We start from the raw sequence: 23062 nt of genomic DNA, 5'->3' as shown, positions 1-23062 counted from the left end.
CCTGCACCTGTGTGGGAAATCGGGAAGAAGCTCCTGGCTCCTGGCTTCAGATCGGCTCAGCTCCAACTGTTGCGACCACTTGGGGAGTGAACCATCGGACGGAAGAGCTTCTTCCAGGTCTCCCGTGTGGGTGCAGGCTCCCAAGCACCGGGACCGCCCTCCATTGCTCCCAGTGCCTCAGCAGAGAGACGGAGGAGAAACCGGGCAGCAGGGACTGGAACGAGGCCCTGCCGCACCACGGGGGATGCGGAACGGCACCCAGGGCTTACTAACTCCTCCCAGGTGGATCCTAAGCAAACTGGGACACCGATGTGAGTCACAATGGCCTGAGGCCAAAGGGTTAGTGGGAACTGGAATTTGAACGCAGATAACCCTTGGAGACAGACCACAGAACTCACAAGCAGCCGCTGTCCCAATGCCATTCACCACTTCCTCAATGTGGCCCCAAGTGGGAAGTGGCAGCCCATATTTATTAGATTTTATTTATTTACTTCTTCTCACGGCTATCGGAGCACCGGTTCGAGTCCCGGCTGCCCCACTTCTGATGCAGCCCCCCACCAGTGCTCCTGGGCAGGCAGCAGAGGATGGTCCGAGGGCTTGGACCCCTGCTGCCCATGTGGGAGACCCGGATGGAGTTCCAGGTTCCTGTCTTGGGAGCAGCCCAGCCGTGACTGTTGTGAGCACTGGAGAAGGAGCCAGTACATGGAAGCTCCCTCTCTCTCTTTCCAATAGATGAAAATAAGTAAGTGAACATTTAAAAAAAACGTTAAGGAAGGTATTTGCTCAATGGCAGAATCCACCTAAGCCACTCTTTAGACCAGAAATCATGCTGTGGTCACCTCTGGCCCGGAGCCTTCACTTCCTGTCCCCGAGGCACTTCCTGTCGGCCACCAGGTTCACTGTTCTGTGCTCCCAGACACTGGGACGGGACTAGGGGGCGCCAGGAAGTCCTGGGATGTGGCAGAACCCGGATGTAGTACCCGGCTCCTGGCTCAGTTCCTGCCCGTTGAGTCGATCTGCAGAGGAAAGCATTGGATAAATCGCTCCCCGAAAAAAACTGTCTCAGACAAATAAAATAAATCTAAAAAAAGAGTCCAGCCCAGTATGGTAGCCTAGTGGCTAAAATCCTTGTCTCGCATGTGCCACAATCCCGTACGGGCGCCAGTTCGAGTCCCGGCAGCTCCACTTCCCACCCAGCTCCCTGCCTGGGGCCTGGGAAAGCAGTGGAGGACGGCCCAAAGCCTGGGGACCCTGCACCCACGTGGGAGACCCGGAAGAGGCTCCTGGCTCCTGGCTTTAGGTCAGCTCAGCTCTGACTGTTGCAGCCATTTGGGGAGGAAGCCGGTGGATCAAAGATCTTTCTCCCTCTTTCTGTAAATCTGCTTTTGAAACATAGATACATAAATCTTTTTAAAAAGTTGTTTTGTTTTTTTAATGCACTTGTGAACTGGAAGCACTAATAGTGTTGTGGCACTGTGCGCTTAGCCTCTGCCTGAGATCTCCCACGAACAGCAGCCCCTTGTCCCATTCAACTCCCAGCTCAGAAAGCAGAGAAAGCAGAAGCGAGTGGTCCAAAGGCTCGAGCCTCGGGAGCCACGTGGGAGGCCCAGATGGAATTCCAGACTCCTGACCTGGGCTTGGGCCAGCCCCAGTCATTGTGGCCATTTCAGAAATGACCCAAGGGGATGAAAGAGGTCTCTGTCTGTCCCAGTAACCCTGCCTTTCCCGCACAGGCTCATTTTGCAAAGGCCACAGTGGCCAGGGCTGGCCCAGCATCTGGAAACTGCAGGCCAGGTCACTTAGGTGGATGGCAGGGATTGGACAAGCTCAAGCTGGCACCTGTACCCGCCACCCCCGGGCGAAAGAGAAAAGTAAGGGTTAATGCTTTTTCTGCTTCTGTATCCTGCTTGGAGATCAGATAAGGGGAGGGGAATGGCCACAATGGGCCTGACAATGGGAAGAACGCCTAAGCTTCTGTCTCCTGATAAGTAAATTCCTTAGTCCGAGGAAATGTGGCCTGAGGGGCCTGAGCTGTTGCCAGAATAAGGCCATAAAACTTAGCAAATATGCTAAACCTTGCAGTCTGTGCCTATAAAATATCTATCTGTACCCCTGGATATCGGGGCTGTTACTCTGTCATAGGAGTGGGGCCCGTCCATGGAAGTCAATAAAATTCCTCTTGCTATTGCAGCCTCTGACCTGGTTATTGGGAGCTTTCAGGGTTAGGGTTAGGGTTAGGGCTCCTGCGGCCCATACCCGTTAAACCCCGCGGTTTAACACCGGGTCTGCTTAGCAGGGAGCCTGAAGCGAGAGCCAGATGGGGACTCAAGCCAACGCACTCCAGTGTAAAACACTGGGCTTCTCTTTTGTTTCTGCTGTTTTGATTTACATATTTGAAAGGCAAAAATTACAGAGAGGGAAGGGAAAAGCTCTTCCATCCGCTGGCCCACTCCCCAGATGGCTGTTAAGAGGCTGGAGCCGAGCCCATCTGAAACCAGGAGCTTCATGTAGGGCCGTCCTCCACTGCTTTCCCAGGCACATCAGCAGGGAGCTGGACGGGAAGTGGAGCAGTTGGGACTTGAGCCAGAGCGGGCAGCACTGCAGGCAGAGGCTCTGCCCCCTACACTGCAGTGCTGGCCCCGACTATACAACAAGGCAGAGTTACTGCTACACAGAAACAGCAACAAAGAAAACAACTCACTTGCCGTCCAACAGAGAGGAAGAATTTCCACTGGGACAAGGCAGTGAGCAAAGCAACGTTCACTCAAGTGGAGACCTCCCGCTGTGGTGGGGGGGCTGCAAGAGAGAAGACCCCGACCCCGACCCCAGTCCACACATCTTGAAGATGCCCCCGTTTTTGGCTCTTTCTTGTCCCCTTTGCCATTTCACAGCCTAACACGGTAGCCCAGCATTACCAGCCAGCCAGGAGCCCTGCGGTTGCACTGTGGGAACTACACCATAGGCAGCTTCCCTCGGCATTAAACCCAACCTAGGAGCTTTAAAAAGACGCAACATCTCACACAAACAGGCCAGGAAACGGGTAAGGGCTAGAAGAGGATCCCACGAAGTATATGCCCCTGGGATAAAGGCAGCCACGCAACGGCTCCCAGGAGGGTTTTGTTTATTTTTTTATTTTTTTTTTAAAGATTTATTTTATTTTTATTACAAAGTCAGATACACTGAGAGGAGGAGAGACAGAGAGGAAGTGGAGCTGCCGGGATTAGAACCAGCGGCCATATGGGATCAAGGCAAGGACCTTAGCCACTAGGCCACGCTGCCGAGCCCCCAGGAGGCTTTTTTCACATGGAAAACTACGCTTCTCCTGGAACACAAGGGAATATATTCATTTAGTTGTTAGGTAAGAGTTTACAGTCAGGGCTGGCACTGTGGCATAGTACGTTATGCCACAGTCTGCAGTGCCAGCATCCCATACGGGCACTGGTTCAAATCCTGGCTGCTCTGTTCCGATCCAGCTCCTTGCTAATGCAGCAGAAAAACCAACAGAAGACAGATCCAGGACGTGGGCACCCGTGCCTGCGTGGGAGACCCGGAAGAGGCTCCTGGCTCCTAGCTTCAGATCGGCTCAGCTCGGGCCGTTGCGGCCACTTGAATCAACAGATGGAGGATCTTTCTGTTTGTCTCTCCTTCTTTCTGAGTACCTGCCTTTTCAATAAAGATGAATAAATCTTAAAAAGAACTGTATTTACTTACTTGAGAGGCAGAGTGACACAGAGAACAAATCTTACACAGGCTGGTTTACTTCTCAAATGCCTGCAACAGCCAGGGGTAGGCCAGGCTCAAGCCAGGAGCCAGGAGCTTCTTCTGGGCCTCCCACGCGCGTGCAGGGTCCCAAGGCTTTGGGCCGTCCTCCACTGCTTTCCCAGGCCACAGGCAGGGAGCTTGCCACTGGGACACAAACTGGCACCCATATGGGATCCCAGTGGTTGCAAGGTGAGGATTTAGCCACTAGGCTATAGCACCAGTTCCCATAACGAAATTTTAAAATGAAAGAGCACCCATCTGCCGGTTCACTCTCTGACATCCCTGAGACAGCCAGGGCTGGGTCGGGGACAAAGTTCTCAATCTAGGTCTCCCATGTGCAGAACAGCGGGGACCCCAGCACCTGAGCCAATCCTGCCAGCACTCAGGGGTTCCAGTCCAGGCACGCCCCTTGGGGACTTGACATCCTCAGTGGCGCCCTAACCACCGTGTCCAATCCCCACCCCAGGAACCCGTGTTTTTAAACAACCATGATAACTTCTTTCCTCCAGGTTTTTTTTCCTTCCTCATCAGGGTTTATGGTTTGGGATTCTATTCCCTCCACCACTCTCCCCCCACAGCCACTCTGGCCAAGAGGCACCAATGCCTGTGGGGAGCATCCCCACCCGACTCCCCACCCTCAGGGGCCCCAAACACTTCCCTCTTTGCCTTGCAACTGCACCCTCCCTGTGCTTGCTCCAAGGAGGGCCTCCCCGTCCTGCCCAGTCCTGACCTAGGCAGACAAGGACTGTTGGAAAAGGCTGCATTCCAGGATGGCCAGCCTCCACCCCCCTAAGCTCCGGCTGACTGCCACCCTGTTGTGGCGAAGCACACGGGGTTCCTCAGAGAGCTCACTGATCCACCCACAGCCACACAACCCTTTACAAAAGCAATGCATGAGCCACCCAGGCACACCTGGCACCAGGGGGCACCCCCCCTCACCAAGATCAGACAGGGACTGCACGGCCAGTCCAACCACCCCAGCTTGCTGGTTCTGGCCTCAAGCCAAGCAAGATGCAAGCTTGGGACACAGCAGGTTAAGCTGCCGCCTGCACAGCCAGCATCCCCCGTGGGCATGGTCGCTGTGCGCTGCTTTGCGCCTGATCCAGCTCTCAGCTTAAAGCACCCTGGGAACGCAATGGGAGATGGGCCGAGTTGGAGGGCCCTTGCAGCCTGCAGGCAAGACCCCTTCAACCCTAGCTGCTGCAGCTCCAGTGGGTGTGGCAGAGGGGTGGCAGATGAATCAACAGATGGATGTAAGAATTCCAAGTCACTCAGTTTTCCAACTACATTTTAAATTAGTATTATTTCTTTTTACATCCGCAATGCAAGCACCCCATCCAGGTGGCCCCTTTGGACAAGCGGGAGAGCCTGCCAGGCTGCAGGGCCACCTCTGAGAGGGATAATGAAGGGACAGTGTGGTTTGTTTGCTGTTCCCTCAGACCTCTCCCAGCCGCACAACTTCCAGCCCTAACTCACCTAAATTACCCCCAGGCCCTCCCACCAGTGTCCTATTTTTTGCTGCACAACCTGGAACAACCTACAATTACACCTCTAGTTGCTGGTCCTTCTCCCTTCTGGCAATTTTTTCTTCCAGCCCAGTCTTCCCCGAGGTCTTAGAGGGGGTGGCAGGGCCGGGCAGAGCCAAGTAGGACCCTCCACCCTAACTCAGGGGGCTTTGGTCGCAGACGCATTAGTAGGGTCTACCGGATTGGGGGCCCACTCCACTGGCACCCCATCCCAGGCAGACCGCACGGGAGACCAAGCACCCAGCAGGGGCTACCCCCTCAGGCAGCCTAGCCAGGGACCCCGGGGCCAAGATGTCCACAACCCATCCAGCTGGCCACACCCTAAGGACCCGCAGCACTGGAAGCTGCGGAGCCCAGAGCTGCAGCCAAAACCAAGAGCCAGGGGGGAGAGACTCAGGTTGGCATTTTTCAAACAGCAAGGAGCTGGGGTGCTTGCAGGCGGTGCCCGTCTGCCAGGGCTGTCCCTGGAGAACCAAGCATCACTCAGCCTCTTGAGGTCTTTGTCCCCAGGGGTGGGGGGAGGTTAGAGTCGCAGTTCTGCCTAACTTGTTTTTCTCTTCCTGGAACAGTTTCCGGCCCCCTCCCCAAGGCTTTCACTCAAATAGCTTCCAGGAAGTTGTGGGTCTCACAGAGAGGGGGTCACAGAGGCCCTCCTCCCAGGCCCCCCACACCCTCCCGGGGGACAGTGCCAATTGGGGTTTAGGCTGAGCTGGCCCTTGGGGACTCGAAATGCAGAAGAGAAAGAAAAAAGTGTGGCCAAGAAGGTGTTGTGGGGTACGCACGGTGGCTGCACCCCTCCGCCGACTAGCTAAGGCGGTGCTCAAGAATTTGTAGGCATGCGACCCCCATTCCGGGGACCCCCTCTAACTGGGGGGTGGATATACCGTTTCTGAGAGGGAGGATGGAAAGTTTCTCAATTGTTTCCGGTTTTTTTCCTGCCCAGCACCGGAGATGGCTTCGTTTCTGCCCCTCCTAGGCTGCTGGGGTGGGGGGGAGGGAGGGGAGGTTTAGAGGGACGCCTCCCTCTTCCAGCTGCCCCGGGCTGCCTCAGTTTCCCGCAACTGGCTCAACGCCTTGGGCCGTTACTTGTAGGGAGTGCTGGAGGAGGAGATGTCGGGGAGGAGCAGAAAGCAGGGCAAAGGGGTCCAGGAAGAAGACGAGAGGGAAATAGGGAGGTCGCGGTCCGGCTGCTTTCCAGCACCCATCGCCAGGCCTCCCCTCCCCCGCCTCGTGCCATCTGAGCCGCCCAGATAACGGGACCTCCGCGGGTGGAGCATGCGCCGTGCGCCCCGGCCCCAAAACCCACGGTGGCGCTGGGGTGGGAGGCAGCGAAGGGCTCCCGGGTGTGGGGTCGGCCTGGCTGCAGCCGGGAGGCTTGGGGCTGCACGCGGGCGGGAGGGCAGCGGCCGGACGGCGCCTCCAAGCTGCGTGTGTCCTGACTTCCCCTCTCTCCAAAGCCACCCCTTTAACGCAGCGGCCCCCCGAGGGGACAAGGCGGCTCCCTACCGTAGGCCTCGTCCTTGCGCTCGTCCTCCATGGCCGCGCGGAGGCCGCGGTGGGCAGACCCGGGACAGCGCGACCCCGGCCCGGGCGGGCGGGAGGTTGGGCGGCCGGCTTCAGCGCGCCGCGCCCGCCGGCCCCGGGCCTGGGGAGCCCGCCCTGCCCGTGCGCCCCGCCCGTGCGCCCGCCCCGTGCGCGCCCCTCTCCAATGGGAGCCCCGAGCGGGCGGGAGGCGGGCTCCGGGGGCGGAACCGGCCCGGGAAGGGTGGAGTCTCTTTGTTTCCCCGTCTAGGGAGCACCGGGGTTCGCGGCCGCGCCGGGGGGGCCAGGTGAGGCCAACCCGTCTCATCCATCGCTCCAGGCATGGATCCGCCCAGGAGGTACTAAACGGCCGCTGGGTGGCAGCGAACAGGTAAAATCCTGCTGGTTTCCATTCATCCCATGGTCAGGGCTTTGGCAACGGGCTCCCCTCGCCCCCCAGGGCCAGCAGGTACGCTCCGGTAGAGAGATGACATTAAAATCCGGTTCAACCAGTGCATTCCTTTCCCAGCGGGGTCCCAGGGGTGTGTGTGTGTCTGTCTGTCTGTCTGCAGCCTTAATAGCATGGTAGGATGCAGGGGTTGGCATCTCTACAGCCCAGAGGAGGAGCGCCTGGTTCAATTCCCGGTTCCAGCTTCCTGCTCGCGCCCACCTTGGGAGGCAGCAGGGGATGGCTCCAGTGCTGGGGTCCCTGTCCCCTAAACGGGCAGCCCTGGCCCAGGCTGAGCGAGCAGATGGCTCCAGTGCTGGGGTCCCTGTCCCCTAAACGGGCAGCCCTGGCCCAGGCTGAGCAAGCAGATGGCTCCAGTGCTGGGGTCCCTGTCCCCTAAACGGGCAGCCCTGGCCCAGGCTGAGCGAGCCGATGGCTCCAGTGCTGGGGTCCCTGTCCCCTAAACGGGCAGCCCTGGCCCAGGCTGAGTGAGCCGATGGCTCCAGTGCAGGGGTCCCTGCCCCCAAGCAGGCCCACCTGGCCCAGGCTGAGCGAGCCGATGGCTCCAGTGCAGGGGTCCCTGCCCCCCAAGCGGGCCCACCTGGCCCAGGCTGAGCGAGCCGATGGCTCCAGTGCTGGGGTCCCTGCCCCCCAAGCGGGCCCACCTGGCCCAGACTGAGCGAGCAGATGGCTCCAGTGCTGGGGTCCCTGTCCCCTAAACGGGCAGCCCTGGCCCAGGCTGAGCGAGCAGATGGCTCCAGTGCAGGGGTCCCTGCCCCCAAGCGGGCCCACCTGGCCCAGACTGAGCAAGCAGATGGCTCCAGTGCTGGGGTCCCTGTCCCCTAAACGGGCAGCCCTGGCCCAGACTGAGCGAGCCGATGGCTCCAGTGCTGGGGTCCCTGTCCCCTAAACGGGCAGCCCTGGCCCAGGCTGAGTGAGCAGATGGCTCCAGTGCAGGGGTCCCTGCCCCCAAGCAGGCCCACCTGGCCCAGACTGAGCGAGCCGATGGCTCCAGTGCTGGGGTCCCTGTCCCCTAAACGGGCAGCCCTGGCCCAGGCTGAGCGAGCAGATGGCTCCAGTGCAGGGGTCCCTGCCTCCAAGCGGGCCCACCTGGCCCAGACTGAGCAAGCAGATGGCTCCAGTGCTGGGGTCCCTGCCCCCAAGCGGGCCCACCTGGCCCAGACTGAGCAAGCAGATGGCTCCAGTGCTGGGGTCCCTGCCCCCAAGCGGGCCCACCTGGCCCAGACTGAGCGAGCAGATGGCTCCAGAGGCAGTGGAACAGGGAGTGGAGATGGGCGGCCCCAGGAAGGAGTCATGGATAGAATGCACCCCCATGGACATAATCCTGACAAAGAACAAAGCCTCCAGCTGAGCAAAGGCCTGACATGGTTCAGAAAGTTCTAGAACAGGCATAACTAATCAAGGTATGCTGACAGATCAGTGGTGGTGCATTGGGGACCACAGAAGGGGCATCAGGGAGACCAGACTGTGCTGGCGCAGGGGTCAGCTCGCCAGCACCTGACTCGCTGTGGACCCATGTATGTGACACTCATGTGGCCAGCTCGGTGTCACGGCAGGTTAAGCCGTCTCCTACAATCCGGTGCTGGCATCCTTACCACAGTGCCAGCTGCTCTGCCTCTGATCCAGTTCCCGACGAATGGATGGCCCAAGTGTTTGGGCCCTTGCAACTGCTTGGGAGACCTGGAGGCAGCTCCCAGCTTCTGCCTGGCCCAGCCCTGCCCATGGAGGCCATTTAAGGAGTGAAGCAGCAGGTGGACAATCTCTCCCTTTCAAATCAAAACGCTGTATTTATTTAAAAGGCAGAAAGAGACAGGAAGATCTTTCATCCACTGGTTCACTCCCCCAAACGCCTGTGAAGGCCAGGGCTGGGCCAGACTAAACCCAGTAGCTTAACAAGGGACTCTTACGAAAATGGTTCCTGGACTCAGCGTGGTAGCCTAGTGGCTAAAGTCCTTGCCTTGCACGCACTGGGATTCCATATGGGCGCCGGTTCTGGTCCCGGCTGCCCCACTTCCCACCCAGCTCCCTGCCTGTGGCCTGAGAAAGCAATGGAGGACGGCCCAAAGCCTTGGGACGCTGCTCCCGTGTGGGAGACTGGAAGAGACTCCTGGCTCCTGGCTTTGGATTGGCGCAGCACCAGCCATTATAGCTGCTTGGGGAGTGAATCAAAGGACTGAAGATCTTCCTCTCTGTGTATCTGACTTTCCAATAAACATAAATAGATCTTGAAAGAAAAAGGAAGTAATAAAGTCATTGCTCTGCTTCTTTCCGGGTGCATCGGGAGGGAACTGGATCAGAAGTGGAGCTGCCCGGAGTTGAACTAGTGCCCGGACAGAATGCCAGCGCTGCGGGCAGCCGCTGAACCCACTGTGCTACAGTGCCAGCAAATGCCAGCTTCAGCAAATCATTTTTCAAAAGCTGTGTAGGAAGCTGCCTATTCATATGCATTGTACTCAACAGTGAAGAATGTAAACAAAATGTAAAAGCCATCAAAGAGGGCAGGAGGTGCCGGGCAGGTTCTGACGGCCGTGGGCGTCTGCAGAGCTGATTCAGCGGGAGGGGGAGTGTGCCAGCTTCACAGGAAGGGGTCACAGGTGCTTTCTGTGGCAGAGGGGGTTCACACGGCAAGATGACAGGTTCAGCCTCGCAACGCCAGTCCCACTGTGAGTCCCGGCTAGACTAGGACTTGAAGCCTTGGACAGAGAGTTCAGGGGGCGCTGGTGCTGTGGCATGGTAAGCCAAGCCTCCACCTGTAACAGTGCCAGCACCTCATATGGGCACTGGTTCTAATCCTGGCAGCCCCGCTTCCCATCCAGCTCCCCGCCTGTGGCCTGGGAAAGCAGTGGAGTTCTTCCATCCGCTGGTTCACTCCCCAAATGGCCACAATGGTCGCAGATAAGTTGATCCAAAGCCAGGAGCCAGGAGCCTCTTCCAGGTCTCCCACGTGGGTGCAGGGTCCCGAGGCTTTGGGCCGTCCTCCACTGCTTTCCCAGGCCACAGGCAGGGAGCTGGGTGGGAAGCAGGACAGCCAGAACATGAACCTGTTTCTATATGCGATCCTGGTGCTTGTAGGGAGAGGATTTGGCCAATGAGCCATGTAACTTTGATTTCCATTTTCTTCTGAATTTATTTATTTGTATTGCAAAGTTAGATACACAGAGAGAAAGGTTTTTGTTATTGTTGTTGTTAATATTTATTTATTTTGGGGCCCAGCATGATAGCATAGCGGTTAAAGTCCTTGCCGTCAATGCACCGCGATCCCATATGGGTGCTGGTTCCAAGCCAATCTGAAGCCAGGAGCCAGGAGCCTCTTCCAGGTCTCCCACTCAGGTGCAGGGTCCCAAGGCTTTGGGCCGTCCTCCACTGTTTTCCCAGGCCCCAGGCAGGGAGCTGGGTGGGAAGTGGAGCAGCCGGGACTCGAACTGGCACCCATACGGGATCCCAGCAGTATATGCAAAGCGAGGATTTAACCACGAGGCTACCATGCCGGGCTCAACTCTCACTTTCAAAATAAAAAATTTTAAAAGAGCCAGACTCAGTCCATTATAGCCACAACGCTGCCTCCCTACCCTTTGCCTTGTCTTCCCCCCTGCGCCTGGCCAGGCTGCCAGGTGGTGTAACGGAGTCAGCTAGCATCAGCGATCTAGTCCCAACCTATAAGAGGAAAAGAGAATGCTCCCTGTGGCTGACTCACTCCCGGAGCACCTGTCAGACCCAGGAGGCTGTGGTAGAAGCGGGATGGGGAGGGGCCGGGCTGGGAAGATAACTTCCTGAAAACAGGGACCCCTGAAGGGGCGGAGTGAGCATTCTGCAACAGTGTAACTGTGCTCGACACCACTTAAAAATGGCCACAAAACAACAAGAAAATGGCCAGGAGAGGAAACCTTATGCTTAGTTCTATTGTAACAGGAAAGCTGCCACAGGGGGCTTGGCTGTGCACGGCTGGTTAAGTTGCAGCCAAGGTACCAGCATCCCACACCGGAATGCCAAGACCCATCCCAGCTCCCTGCTTCCAACCTGGGAAGGCAGCAGAGGGTGGCCAAGTGTCTGGGCCCCGCCAGCCGGGTTGGGAACCGGGGTGAAGCTCCAGGCCCCCCGCTTTGACCTGACCCAGCCCTGGTCGTTGAGGCCATTCAGGAAGTGAAGCAGCAGGTAGAAGATCCCTCTTTCACTCTCTCACTCAGCTTTTTAAAGTGAAAAGTAAACCAGCCTTCTGTGAGGATTTGGACAAGTAGGTGGCCCCAGCCAGGATGGGTGAGCTATAGGTACCGGGAAGGGGTATTTGAGATCAACAAGACAGAGAAGGGGTAACAGGCTGCCATTTATGCCCCAAGAGGTCAGGAGACTAGGCGCGGAAGACGGGGAAGCTGGCATTCCTGTGTCTGGTTGGTCATGTCAAGGCGGTGCCCATGGCCGAGGGGCCCTCGGGAGCCACAGGGGACGCCAGAGACAAGGCCTGCCCTCCACCCTAGAGAAGGAATTGTGGACAGGCCCCTCCTTGGGGAGGCTTCTGGAGAAGTGGGCCCAGGCCAAGCCTCCCCAGGCCCAGGCGGGATTAGGTGGGGGGAGGTGACAGCATGGACAAACACAGCTGGCTCTGTCCTCCGAGCCCTGTTCTCTGAGCCCTGTTCTCCGAGCTCTGTTCTCTGAGCCCTGTTCTCTGAGCCCTGTTCTCTGAGCCCTGTTCTCCGAGCTCTGTTCTCCGAGCCCTGTTCTCCGAGCCCTGTTCTCTGAGCCCTGTTCTCTGAACTCTGTTCTCTGAGCCCTGTTCTCCGAGCTCTGTTCTCTGAGCCCTGTTCTCTGAGCCCTGTTCTCTGAGCCCTGTTCTCCGAGCTCTGTTCTCCGAGCCCTGTTCTCTGAGCCCTGTTCTCCGAGCCCTGTTCTCTGAACTCTGTTCTCTGAGCCCTGTTCTCCGAGCCCTGTTCTCTGAACTCTGTTCTCTGAGCCCTGTTCTCCGAGCCCTGTTCTCTGAACTCTGTTCTCCGAGCCCTGTTCTCCGAGCTCTGTTCTCCGAGCTCTGTTCTCTGAGCTCTGTTCTCCGAGCCCTGTTCTCCTAGCCCTGTTCTCTGAACTCTGTTCTCTGAGCCCTGTTCTCCGAGCCCTGTTCTCTGAACTCTGTTCTCTGAGCCCTGTTCTCCGAGCCCTGTTCTCTGAACTCTGTTCTCCGAGCCCTGTTCTCCAAGCTCTGTTCTCCGAGCCCTGTGCAAGTTTTGGGCTCATGAATTTTTCAGCCGAGAGGGCCTGGAGTTTCAGATTCCAGGGCGCCGGGCCCGGCCGTTGGGGTTCTATTTCCAGTTGCCAACATCTTGGAGTCCCAAGAGATGGGTGGGGCCTTTGAAAAGATCGGATAGCTGGAGGCCGGGCGGGGCCCAGGCAGTGCCCCGCATGTCTTCTGGGCCACCTCTTTCTCTTCTTTTCAAGATTTATTGCTAGCCTGGCACAATGGCTCGATAGCTAAATCATCACATTGCAAGCACCAGAATCCCATGTGGGGATCAATTTTTTGTCCCAGTGCTCCACTTCCCATCCAGCTCCCTGCCTGTGGCCTGGGAAAGCAGTGGAGGACGGCCCAAAGCCTTGGGACCCTGCACCCGTGTGGGAGACCTGGAAGAGGCTCCAGGCTCCTGGCTTCAGATTGGCTCAGCTCCAGCTGTTGTGGCCACTTGGGGTGTGAATCATCAGACGACGATCTTCCTCTCTGCCTCTCCTCTCTGTATATCTAACTTTGCAATAGAAATAAATAAATCTTTCCTAAACGCACCAGCAGGAAGCTGGACAAGAGGCCAGCCGGGACTGCAGCTGGCATCTGGCAGCACTAGTAGCCACTTAACCCACCCTGCCACAACACCCTGCCTCCTCCCTCTCCTCATGCTCATGTCATCCTCTGAACTGGGAGCTGGTGAGGACATGGGGGGATGCCCCATTCTTGGGGTGCAGGCAGCATCTTGGGTTTCCAGAGTCAGCACTGGGGTACCTTGGGCATCCCATAGCGGGCATTCGTCCAAGTCCGGGCTGCTCCGCTCCCGACCCAGCCCTCTGCTCTGGCACCAGGGAGAGCAGCAGGTGATCGCCCCGGGTGCTTGGGTCCCTGGCACTCTGTGGGAGATCCAGCTGCGATCCTGGCTCCTGGCTGTGGTCTGCCGCAGTCCTGGGAGGGCATTTGAGGGAGCGAACCAATGAAATAAGCTCTTGTTCCCTGTTTGTCCCCCCCTCTCTATTCTCTTTCGAGTAAATACATTTTTGTGGGGTTTTTTTTTGAAATAACGTTAAGAGTAAAAAAAAAATCTACATTTGATGTTTCCCTTTCTTGAGGGCTGCCCCAATTTCTGTCCTTGAGTGAAAGAAGCAATGAATGAAGGCATGAACGAATGGTTGGGGGCTGTGGTGGAGCGCCCGGGGGCCGGGCTGACCCGGTAGAGAGAGAATACGAGGTGTAGGGGCGTGAGTGGGTGAGGGCTGCGTGGGTGCGGGGTGGAGCATCGGCTGGGCCGGTGCCCGGGGCTGCCGTCCCTCCCGGGGTCCTCCCTCGTCGCCGCCTCTGCGTCGGCCGAGCGCCGCTCACCTGGCGGCCTCCCCTTTAAGAAGTGCTCACCTGCGCGCTCACCTGGGCGCGGGCGCTTCCGCAGGAAGGAGGAAGCAGCTGCCGCCGTCCTGAGCTCCGTCCCCGCCGCCACCATGTCGGCCTCAGCTGTCTTTATTCTGGACGTCAAGGGCAAGGTGAGCCGGCCCCGGAAGGGGGGCGCTGGCCAGGGGAGGCCGGGGGAGGCCGGGGGAGGCCAGGGGAGGCCAGGGGAGGCCAGGGGAGGCCAGGCGCCCTGGGCTCCGCGGGGCGACCCTTCCCGTGGCGACACCTGCTCCTTTCTCCCCGCTTCCCAGCTCGGCCTCGGCCATCCCATCGCCGCCAGGGCTCGGCTCCTGGAACCTTCCTTTCCATGCGAGGGAAAAAGGGCGCATGGAAACCTTCGCGAGGTTGCGGAGCGTGTAGCCCCCAAACCCTGGGCGTTTAAGAACCCTAAAACACTCTTCACCCCTTGCCACCTGCAGCTGCTGCAGACACACCTCACAGGGAGGGAAGACTCATTTATTTTGGTGCAATGAAAAAAAAAATCCATGCATCTGTTTTTTCCCTAATAGACACTTCCCCTAAACTTTTTGCAAGCACCTGCTACTAGTATATATTCTTGTTCACTTTCTCTCAAGAAGAGCTGTAGGCGCTCAAATCCATAGGTATAACTTTTTTATATAAAGATTTATTTATTTTTACTTTAAAGGCAGATTTAGAGAGGAGGCCACAGGCAGGGAGCTGGATGGGAAGTGGAGCAGCTGGGACATGAACCTGGGCTCAAATGGGATGCAGGTGCTTGGAGGTGGAGGCTTAGGCCATTGAGCCACTGCACTGACCTCAGTATTTTGATCTTTTTATTTATTAGAGAGTCCCAATGTCTTTGCTGCAGGACTCCTGGGGCTGGGTGCCTTGAACCCACTCCCCCTCATGCCCTGTGGCCCTGGACTCTGGGCCTCAGCCTTCCTCATCTGCATAGTGGGGTTGTGGGGGGCGTCTGTTCCCCAGGATGGAGCAGAGAGCGAGATGAGCCAGCAGGGCTGAGCGAGGCTGCAGCCATCCCAGCAGCTGCTGCACCCTCCCACCTCAGGTTGTCCTCGAGTGGGCTGGAGAGAGAGAGTGTCTGGGGGCTCCTGGGGGGCAAGCAGCCGGCTCTGACAGGTCCTCTCTGCCCCCCAGCCTCTGATTAGCCGCAACTACAAGGGCGACGTGCCCATGAGCGAAATCGAGCACTTCATGCCCTTGCTCATGCAGCATGAGGAAGAGGGCTCCCTGGCCCCACTGCTGAGCCACGGCCGGGTCCACTTCCTGTGGATCAAACACAGCAACCTGTACTGTATCCAACCCAGGTGCCGGGGCAGGCAGGGGGCAGGGTGTGCGTGGGGGTGGGCAGCGCCAAGGTGCCACCTGCGTGGGAGCGAGGGTGGGCAGCGCCGGGGTCCCCAGCTGCCACCTCCACCTGCGTGGGAGCGGGGGTGGGCAGCGCCGGGGTCCCCAGCTGCCACCTCCACCTGCGTGGGAGCGGGGGTGGGCAGCGCCGGGGTCCCCAGCTGCCACCTCCACCTGCGTGGGAGCGGGGGTGGGCAGCGCCGGGGTCCCCAGCTGCCACCTCCACCTGCGTGGGAGCGGGGGTGGGCAGCGCCGGGGTCCCCAGCTGCCACCTCCACCTGCGTGGGAGCGGGGGTGGGCAGCGCCGGGGTCCCTAGCTGCCACCTCCACCTGCGTGGGGCTGGAGGGTCAAGGTGTGTGGCTCCTTTTCCCTAACCCCGCTGTCCTCAGTGGTGGCCACCACGCTGAAGAACGCCAACGCCTCGCTGGTGTATTCCTTCCTTTATAAGACGGTGGAGGTAGGTCTGCCAGCCTCTCACGGGTCGGCCGCTCTGTCATCTGGCCGTGGCCGTGGCTACCGGCTGCCGGCCTGCACGTGGCCCTTCCAGACCGCCAGCATTGCTGCTGGGAGCAGGAGCCATGGACGGTCCTGGGGGTGTGTGCAAGCTGAGGTCCCTCTCTGTGCCCCTACCCTGGCTGCTAGGACAAGTCCTGCCCTGGGACGCATCAACCCATGGAATGAATGCCCGTGGGAAGGGGTGGGCCTTGGGGACAGCCACATGGGATGCCCACAGCCCTTCTCAGAGCACCTGGGTTGGGCCCTGGCTCTGTGCACCCCAGGAAGCAGCAGGTGGCAGTCCAGGGACTGTAGTGCGGGCCACCGTCACGGGAGACGTCGACGAAGCCGTGGTCCGCTGCCTTCCCAGGCACAGCCGCCAGGACTGCGACCAGCCCTGCTGCTAACCCGCTCCACACCACTGCCAGCCCCCATCTGTATCTGTTATGTATTCATACATCTTAGATGGCCCGGTGTCTGCAGGCTTCACCGGGCTTTTGGGCCTACAGAAAATACCAGAAACATCCCAGGGTCATAAATGAAGCGATTACAGGTTACCTCTTCATCATGAGCCAGAGGCATTCTCCCAGGAGGGCACCGGTGGTCGCGCTGTTGTCCTGACTGCGGACCCATCCCAGGTGCTCAGCGGGGACCCTCCTGCAGGTCTTCTGCGAGTACTTCAAGGAGCTGGAGGAGGAGAGTATCCGCGACAACTTCGTCATCGTCTACGAGCTGCTGGACGAGCTCATGGACTTCGGCTTCCCGCAGACCACGGACAGCAAGATCCTGCAGGAGTGAGTGTGGGGCTGTGGGTGGGGCCTCGCGGAGAGGCGGGCCTAACAGGGATGGGCGGGATCGCGGGTGGAGGGCGGGGCTTGCAGGGCGGGGGCGGGGCCAGCGCTGTCCCAGGAGCGGGAAGAACCAGGGTTCGGGTCCCGCGGCAGGGCCTGGTGTCCCCAGGGTCCAGCCACGCCTCACCCCTGCCCTGCACCAGGTACATCACGCAGCAGGGCAACAAGCTGGAGACGGGCAGGTCGCGGGTGCCGCCCACCGTGACCAACGCCGTGTCCTGGCGCTCTGAGGGTCTCAAGTACAAGAAGAACGAGGTGTTCATCGACGTCATTGAGTCGGTGAACCTGCTGGTCAGCGCCAACGGGAGCGTGCTGCTCAGCGAGGTGGTGGGCAGCATCAAGCTCAAGGTCTTCCTGTCGGGCATGCCTGAGCTGCGGCTGGGCCTCAACGACCGCGTGCTCTTCGAGCTCACTGGCCGTAAGCACTGAGGAGCCCTGTGCCTGCACCCCAACCCCTGTCCTGCACCCCAACCCCTGTGCCTGCACCTCACCCCCTGGCCCTAAACCCCAACCCCTGTCCTGCACCCCAGCGCCTGTGCCTGCACCCCAACCCCTGTGCCTGCACCTCACCCCCTGGCCCTAAACCCCAACCCCTGTGCGTGCACCCCAGCCCCTGTGTCTGCACCCCAATCCCTGTGCCTGCACCCCAACCCCTGTGTCTGCACCCCAACCCCTGGCCCTAAACCCCAACCCCTGGCCCTAAACCCCAACCCCTGTGCCTGCACCCCAGCACCTGTGTCTGCACCCCAACCCTAGTCCTGTACCCCAACCCGACCCTGCACCCCAACCCTGCACCCCAACCCGACCCTGCACCCCAACCCCTGTGCCTACACCCCAACCCGACCCTGCACCCCACCCCTCGTCCTTGCACCCCAGCCCCTGTGCCTGCACCAACACACCGCCCCACTGTCCCTGCACCGTAATCTGCTCCGCCAAAGTGGGGCATTCTGCAGCTCACGTGCATCCCCTGCTGGCCCAGCACGGGACTGCAGCTGCTTCGCTGCTTCCTGGCACCTGACTTGGCTTTGGGTTTTTTTTGTGTGCCAACCATGCACAACAACAAAAATGACAACCCTGAGTGCCCCCACCCCACCACCGTGGGGAAGACACCTCTTGCCACCGACGTTCTGTATTGGAGGGCCTGGCTTCGAATCCAGCTGCAGTTCCGGCTGGTCATGAACGCAGCTCGAGGGCTCAGCCCCTGGCACCCACCCGGGCAACCCAGGCTGAGTCCCTCCCTGCTCTGGCTTTGTCTCGCTCCAGCCCTGTACGCTACGGGCATTTAGTGTCTAGACCAGGACACTTTGCCGTCTCTCTCTGCCTTTCTACATATTTTAAAGATTTATTTAAGAAAGAGAGAGAGACAGAGAGCTCTTCACCTGCTGGGTCACGCCCTAAGTGGCCTCCACAGCGTGAGCTGGCCAGGCCCAAAGCCAGGAGCCTCTTCCAGGTCTCCCACATGGGTGCAGGGTCCCAAGGCTCTGGGCCGTCTTCCACTGCTTTCCCAGGCCACAGGCAGGGAGCTGGATGGGAAGTGGGCAGCTGGGACTCAAACCAGTGTCCACTTGGCATGTTGGCGCTTGCAGGGGGAGGACTAGCTGACTGAGCCATTGTGTAGGCTATAAGGAAAAAAAATTTTTTTTTTTAAATGCAATAAGCCCAGAAGCAAGGCTAGCTCAGTTTTGTGTTAAGTTGAGGTGCTGGTAGCGGCAGGCACGGGGCCAGGTGCTCCCTTGGGTGGCCGCCAGGTCGGGCTGACGCCGGGCTGTCGAGTTTCAGGCAGCAAGAACAAGTCGGTGGAGCTGGAGGACGTGAAGTTCCACCAGTGCGTGCGGCTCTCGCGCTTCGACAACGACCGCACCATCTCCTTCATCCCGCCCGACGGCGACTTCGAACTCATGTCCTACCGCCTCAACACGCAGGTGACAGGCCGCACAGTGCGCACGCATCCCTGCCGGCAGGGGCGGGGCTCTGGCCGCTGAGGCTCCGCCCCTCTGGCACCCGCAGGTGAAGCCGCTCATCTGGATCGAGTCTGTTATTGAGAAGTTTTCCCACAGCCGCGTGGAGATCATGGTCAAGGTGAGTGCCTTTTGCCCGCCGACTGCGCTGGCGTTGGTGAAGCGGGTCCCGCCTGTCTCCGTTGGCATCCCACCTGCAGGACCCTCTGCCTGCCCCGGGCTCTGCCCTTCACACATTTCTCGTTTTCACACTGAAGCTGCTCAGTGGGTTTTGTTTTTGAGAAGCAAACAGACATTTTCCATGTGCTGGTTGACTCCCCGCGCACACACAATAACCGGGTTGAAGCCAGGAGCGGGGCTGCATCCGGGTCTCCCCGCGTGGGTGCTGGGGCCTCGGCTCTGGAGCCCCCTCTGCTGCCCCTCCCGGGAGCGCATGAGCAGGGAGCTGCATCAGCGACAGAGCCGGGCCTTGAACCTCTGACGTTGGAGGTTTAACTTCTGGGCTAATGACCCCCGCAACTTTGCTGTATTGCTTTTCCTCTGTAATTATGGCACACAGTGTCCCCACTGACAGCACAGGGTGCTGGTGTCCTCTGGGGCCCTGGCGTCACTGCGTGCACTGGCCTGTGCCCTCCCTAGGGAGGGAGGCTGCGGACAGGGGATGCAAGTGCTGTTTGCGACAGCCTGCAGCACATAAGCTCTGCTGTGGAGGACGAGGCCTGGCACAGTACTGCAGTTGCTTAATCTTCACGTTATGGGTGCCAGTTCATGTCCCGGCAACCCCGCTTCCCACCCAGCTCCCTGCCTGTGGCCTGGGAAAGCAGTGGAGGACGGCCCAGAGCCTTGGGACCCTGCACCCGCGTGGGAGACCTGGGAGAGGCTTCTGGCTCCTGGCTTCGGATAGGCTCAGCTCTGGCCGTTGTGATCACTTAGGGAGTGAACCAGCGGAGGGAAGATCTTCCTCTCTGTCTCTCCTCTCTGATTTTTTGATTGGAAAGTCAGATATACAATCTTTCAAACCAAAATATGGCGTACACACTATGACCGTAAACATTTTCTCCAGTCTTGGGTGCTAGTGCTTTATCACTTATTTGCGAGGCAGAGCAGAGAGAGGAGTTCTGTCCATTGCTTCCTTCCTGGCATGCTTCTGTAGCCAGAGGCTGCACCAGGCGGAAGCCAGGAGCTCCATCCGGGCCTCCCGCGGGGGTGCGAGCGGCCCAGGTAGGTGAGCACATGAGCAGGGAGCCGGGACTTGAACCCTGGCTCTGAGAGGGGGCATGTGGCTGTCCCATCCACCCCGTGAAGTACTTACCCATTGCTCACGTCTCTCGCCGGGCAGGCCAAGGGCCAGTTTAAGAAGCAGTCGGTGGCCAACAGCGTGGAGATCTCTGTGCCCGTGCCCAGCGATGCCGACTCCCCTCGCTTCAAGACCAGTGTGGGCAGTGCCAAGTACGTGCCTGAGAAGAACGTGGTCATTTGGAGCATCAAATCCTTCCCGGTGAGCGGTGGGCACAGGTGGGCAAGCTGAGGCTACACCTGGGATACCCTCCGTCCCGCGGCCTGGAGGAAGTCAGGCCCTGCTTCGGGGTCCCCGGGGCCCCAAGGCCATCCTCCACTGCTCCAGGCCGGGAGCTGGACGGGGAGCGGGGCTCCCAGGATTAGAACCGGCGCCCACATGGGACGCCAGGGTCACAGGTGTAGGTTTAACCTCCCTTGCCTTTCTGCTCTGAGTGTGGGGGTGCCCCTGACTTGGTCACCAGAACTCCCCCCTTCACACCTGCAAACCCCAGCTTCAATGGGTTCATTTCCCTGGGGTTGTTTGAGGGTGAGCCTGGCGGAGGGCCCTCCTGCGCCTGCCCCGTGGCATGTCTGATACCCCATGGTGTGACTGCTGTTCCGTGTGATGCCTAATGCCCCCCATGTGCCCTCAGGGTGGCAAGGAGTATCTGATGCGAGCTCATTTCGGCCTGCCCAGCGTGGAGAAGGAGGAGGTGGAGGGCCGACCTCCCATCGGGGTCAAGTTTGAGATCCCCTACTTCACGGTCTCCGGGATCCAGGTGAGGAGGTGGGCAGGGAGGGATCCCCTCTGTCTCTGGGACCTCACTGGGTCTCTCATTCCTCTGTCCCGTTAGCTCAAGTCCCGTCCGCTCCCTGGGCCGCGCACCCTCCCCGCCAGTCTTCCATGTCCACTCCTGCTGTCCCGGGCACTCAGCCTGCCGTGGCCTCACCCCTCCCAGCAGCTTGTTCCTCCCCCAGGCTGGGCAACCTGTGGCCACCACCCTCACCCTGCCCCCAGCCCAGCCCCTGCCCTCTCTTCCCGCCTAGGTCCGATACATGAAAATTATTGAGAAGAGTGGGTACCAGGCTCTGCCCTGGGTACGCTACATCACTCAGAGTGGAGGTAAGAAGGCTATGTGACAGGGGCAGGGAGGTGACGGGGCAGGGGTTCAGGTGCCAAGGACTTGAGCCATCCTCTGCTACATGAATGCTGGATGGGAAGTGGAGCAGCCAGGACTAGAACTGACACCACTATGGGATGCTGGCGCAGGAGGCAGAAGCTTAATGTGCTATGCCACAGCACCAGCTCTGATGCTGAGGGTGGGACAGGGGCTGAGCTGTACACTCAGGTGGTCCACGTCTCAGGCCAAAGTCATGGCTCGAGTCCCGACTGTGCCTCCCATCTGGCTACCTGTTCATGCGCCTGGGAAAGCAGCGGAGGAGGGGGCCCACGTGTTTGGGCCCCTGCACCCACGTGGATGGAGCCCCTGGCTCTGATCAGCTCCACTGTGGCTGTCATGTGGCTTCCACCTAAATAGATGTTTTTAAAAAACATGTTTGTGGTTTGAGGGGGGTGCAGAAAGAGAGAGAGGCAGGCGTGTACTGCCTTGCTTCCCGAATGCTCGTGCTGGCTGGTGTGGGGCCACACTGAGGCAGGCAGCCAGGCGCTCCACCTGGGTCCCCCAGCACTCTGGCCGCCACCACTGCTGCCTGTCAGGGTGTAGGGGAATAGGAGCTGAACCTCAAACCCAGGCAGGCACTGGGAAGTGGGGCCCTGGCCTCTGAGCCGCTCACCCCAGGGCTCTTCCCCCAGGAGGGTGGCGCAGGGTGAGGCGGGGTGGGGTGAGGTGGAGCGGGAGAGCCGGCCCTCTTCCCCCTGTACCCCCGCCCCCTCTTTCTCACAGGGTTCCCACTTGTTTCTCTGCAGATTACCAACTTCGAACCAGCTAGGAGGGAGAGGATGTCTGGGGCCCTTCCGCTCTGTGACCCCCTAGGGGCCCCGACAGGGAGAGGGGGGTGTGTGTGTGGTTGTATCTGTGGCTCGCATGTATGTGGGTCTGGGTACGCAGACCTTCCCTGCAGTCACACACGTGTGTGCTGTGTAGGTGTGCTTGCAGGTTTGCAATGTATCAGTGTGTACGTGTATGTATGTGGAGGTGTGTGTTGTGCATGTATGTGAGACACGAGCAACCCCTGGCCCCCTCGCCTGCCGGAAGCCTGGGCTGGCCTGGAGAGAGGGTGGACACCGCCCTGCCTCACGGAGCTGCTCTGTCCTCCCCCCTTCCTCCCTGATTTTATATGAAGAAATTGAGGGGGCCCGAAGCTCCCCCCTTCCTGAGTGCCTTCCTGAAGTGACCTGCCTTAGCGGGGGTGTGTCAGGGCCCCTCCTCCCTCCACAGAGGCCGTTCTGTTTGGGGGTATCATTAAAAACAACAGCAATGCATCTAGCCCTGCGTGTGTGCCTCTTAGCTGGAGAAGGCTGGCACCGCCTGACCACCACACACCCAGTTCCAGCTGCGATCCCCCACCCAGGGGCTCAACCCTGTGCCAGCCTGCACAGCCTCCCCGCACCCCCCAACACCGCTGTCAGTGCCGGGAGGGTCACAGCACCCCGGAACACACACCCCAACACTGCTGGGGACCCTGGTCACAGCACCCCGGAACACACACACCCCAACTGCCCACCCGCCGTGGCTCCCACCGCTTCTCCACGCTGACCTTCCCTCCCTCAGGTTTGGGGGTCCCGGCCGCCCCCCACCCTCGGCCGGCGCCCTCCCCTCAGGCCCGGCTCGCCCCGCGCCGTCCACCTCGTCCCTCCCCAGCTCCGCCCGACTGAATACACCGGGAGAAGCCCGCCCGGTTCCTCAGCCGGGCCTTTCCCGCCCCCGCCCCGCCGCCCGAGTCGGTTAAAGCCGCCGCCTTTCCCGCCCGGCTAGTTTGAAAATCCGAAAAACCCCGCCTGGAGGGGCGCGCCATCGAACTTCTACGCTCCCGCCAATCAGGAGCGACACCGCCCCCCCGCAGACGCGCAGCGATTGGCTAGCACGGCCCGTGGTGGGCGGGACGGCCGCCGGACACTGCGGGAGTTTGGAAGAAAACAAGCCAGGGGGCGGGGGGCTGGCAGGCCCCGCCCTCCACGCAGGCCCCGCCCCCACAGCTTCGGGCTGGCGGGCGGCCGCGCAGCCGCAGAACGCACGCCGCGCGCCGCAGGAGGAGGAGGAAGAGGAGGAGGGTGAGTTCGGGGGAGACC

The 23062-nt window shown here is 59.8% G+C and overlaps 1 protein-coding gene across 3 annotated transcripts; it reads left to right on the top strand.

Moving 5' to 3' along the window:
* The first annotated feature begins 13950 nt into the window (after positions 1–13950).
* Positions 13951–21801, top strand: LOC101521585 (adaptor related protein complex 1 subunit mu 2). Of its 3 annotated transcripts, none has more exons than XM_004595501.2 (11): positions 13951–13995; positions 15020–15176; positions 15620–15687; positions 16389–16519; positions 16720–16994; positions 18356–18498; positions 18584–18655; positions 19874–20032; positions 20466–20591; positions 20860–20935; positions 21740–21801. In XM_004595501.2, the coding sequence occupies exons 1-11, from the start codon at positions 13954–13956 to the stop codon at positions 21760–21762; spliced, it is 1272 nt and encodes a 423-aa protein (XP_004595558.1). In that variant the 5' UTR covers positions 13951–13953; the 3' UTR covers positions 21763–21801. The 3 variants fall into 3 exon arrangements, with proteins under 3 accessions (XP_004595558.1, XP_004595557.1, XP_058514022.1); XM_004595500.2 differs by having other exon boundaries at positions 18350–18498; XM_058658039.1 differs by lacking the exons at positions 15020–15176; positions 15620–15687 and having other exon boundaries at positions 18350–18498.
* The last annotated feature ends 1261 nt before the right edge of the window (positions 21802–23062 follow it).

The sequence above is a fragment of the Ochotona princeps genome, chromosome 33 (genome assembly GCF_030435755.1).
Source record: "Ochotona princeps isolate mOchPri1 chromosome 33, mOchPri1.hap1, whole genome shotgun sequence".
Classification (NCBI taxonomy): Eukaryota; Metazoa; Chordata; class Mammalia; order Lagomorpha; family Ochotonidae; genus Ochotona; species Ochotona princeps.
This window is presented reverse-complemented; position numbering and strand designations above follow the sequence as displayed.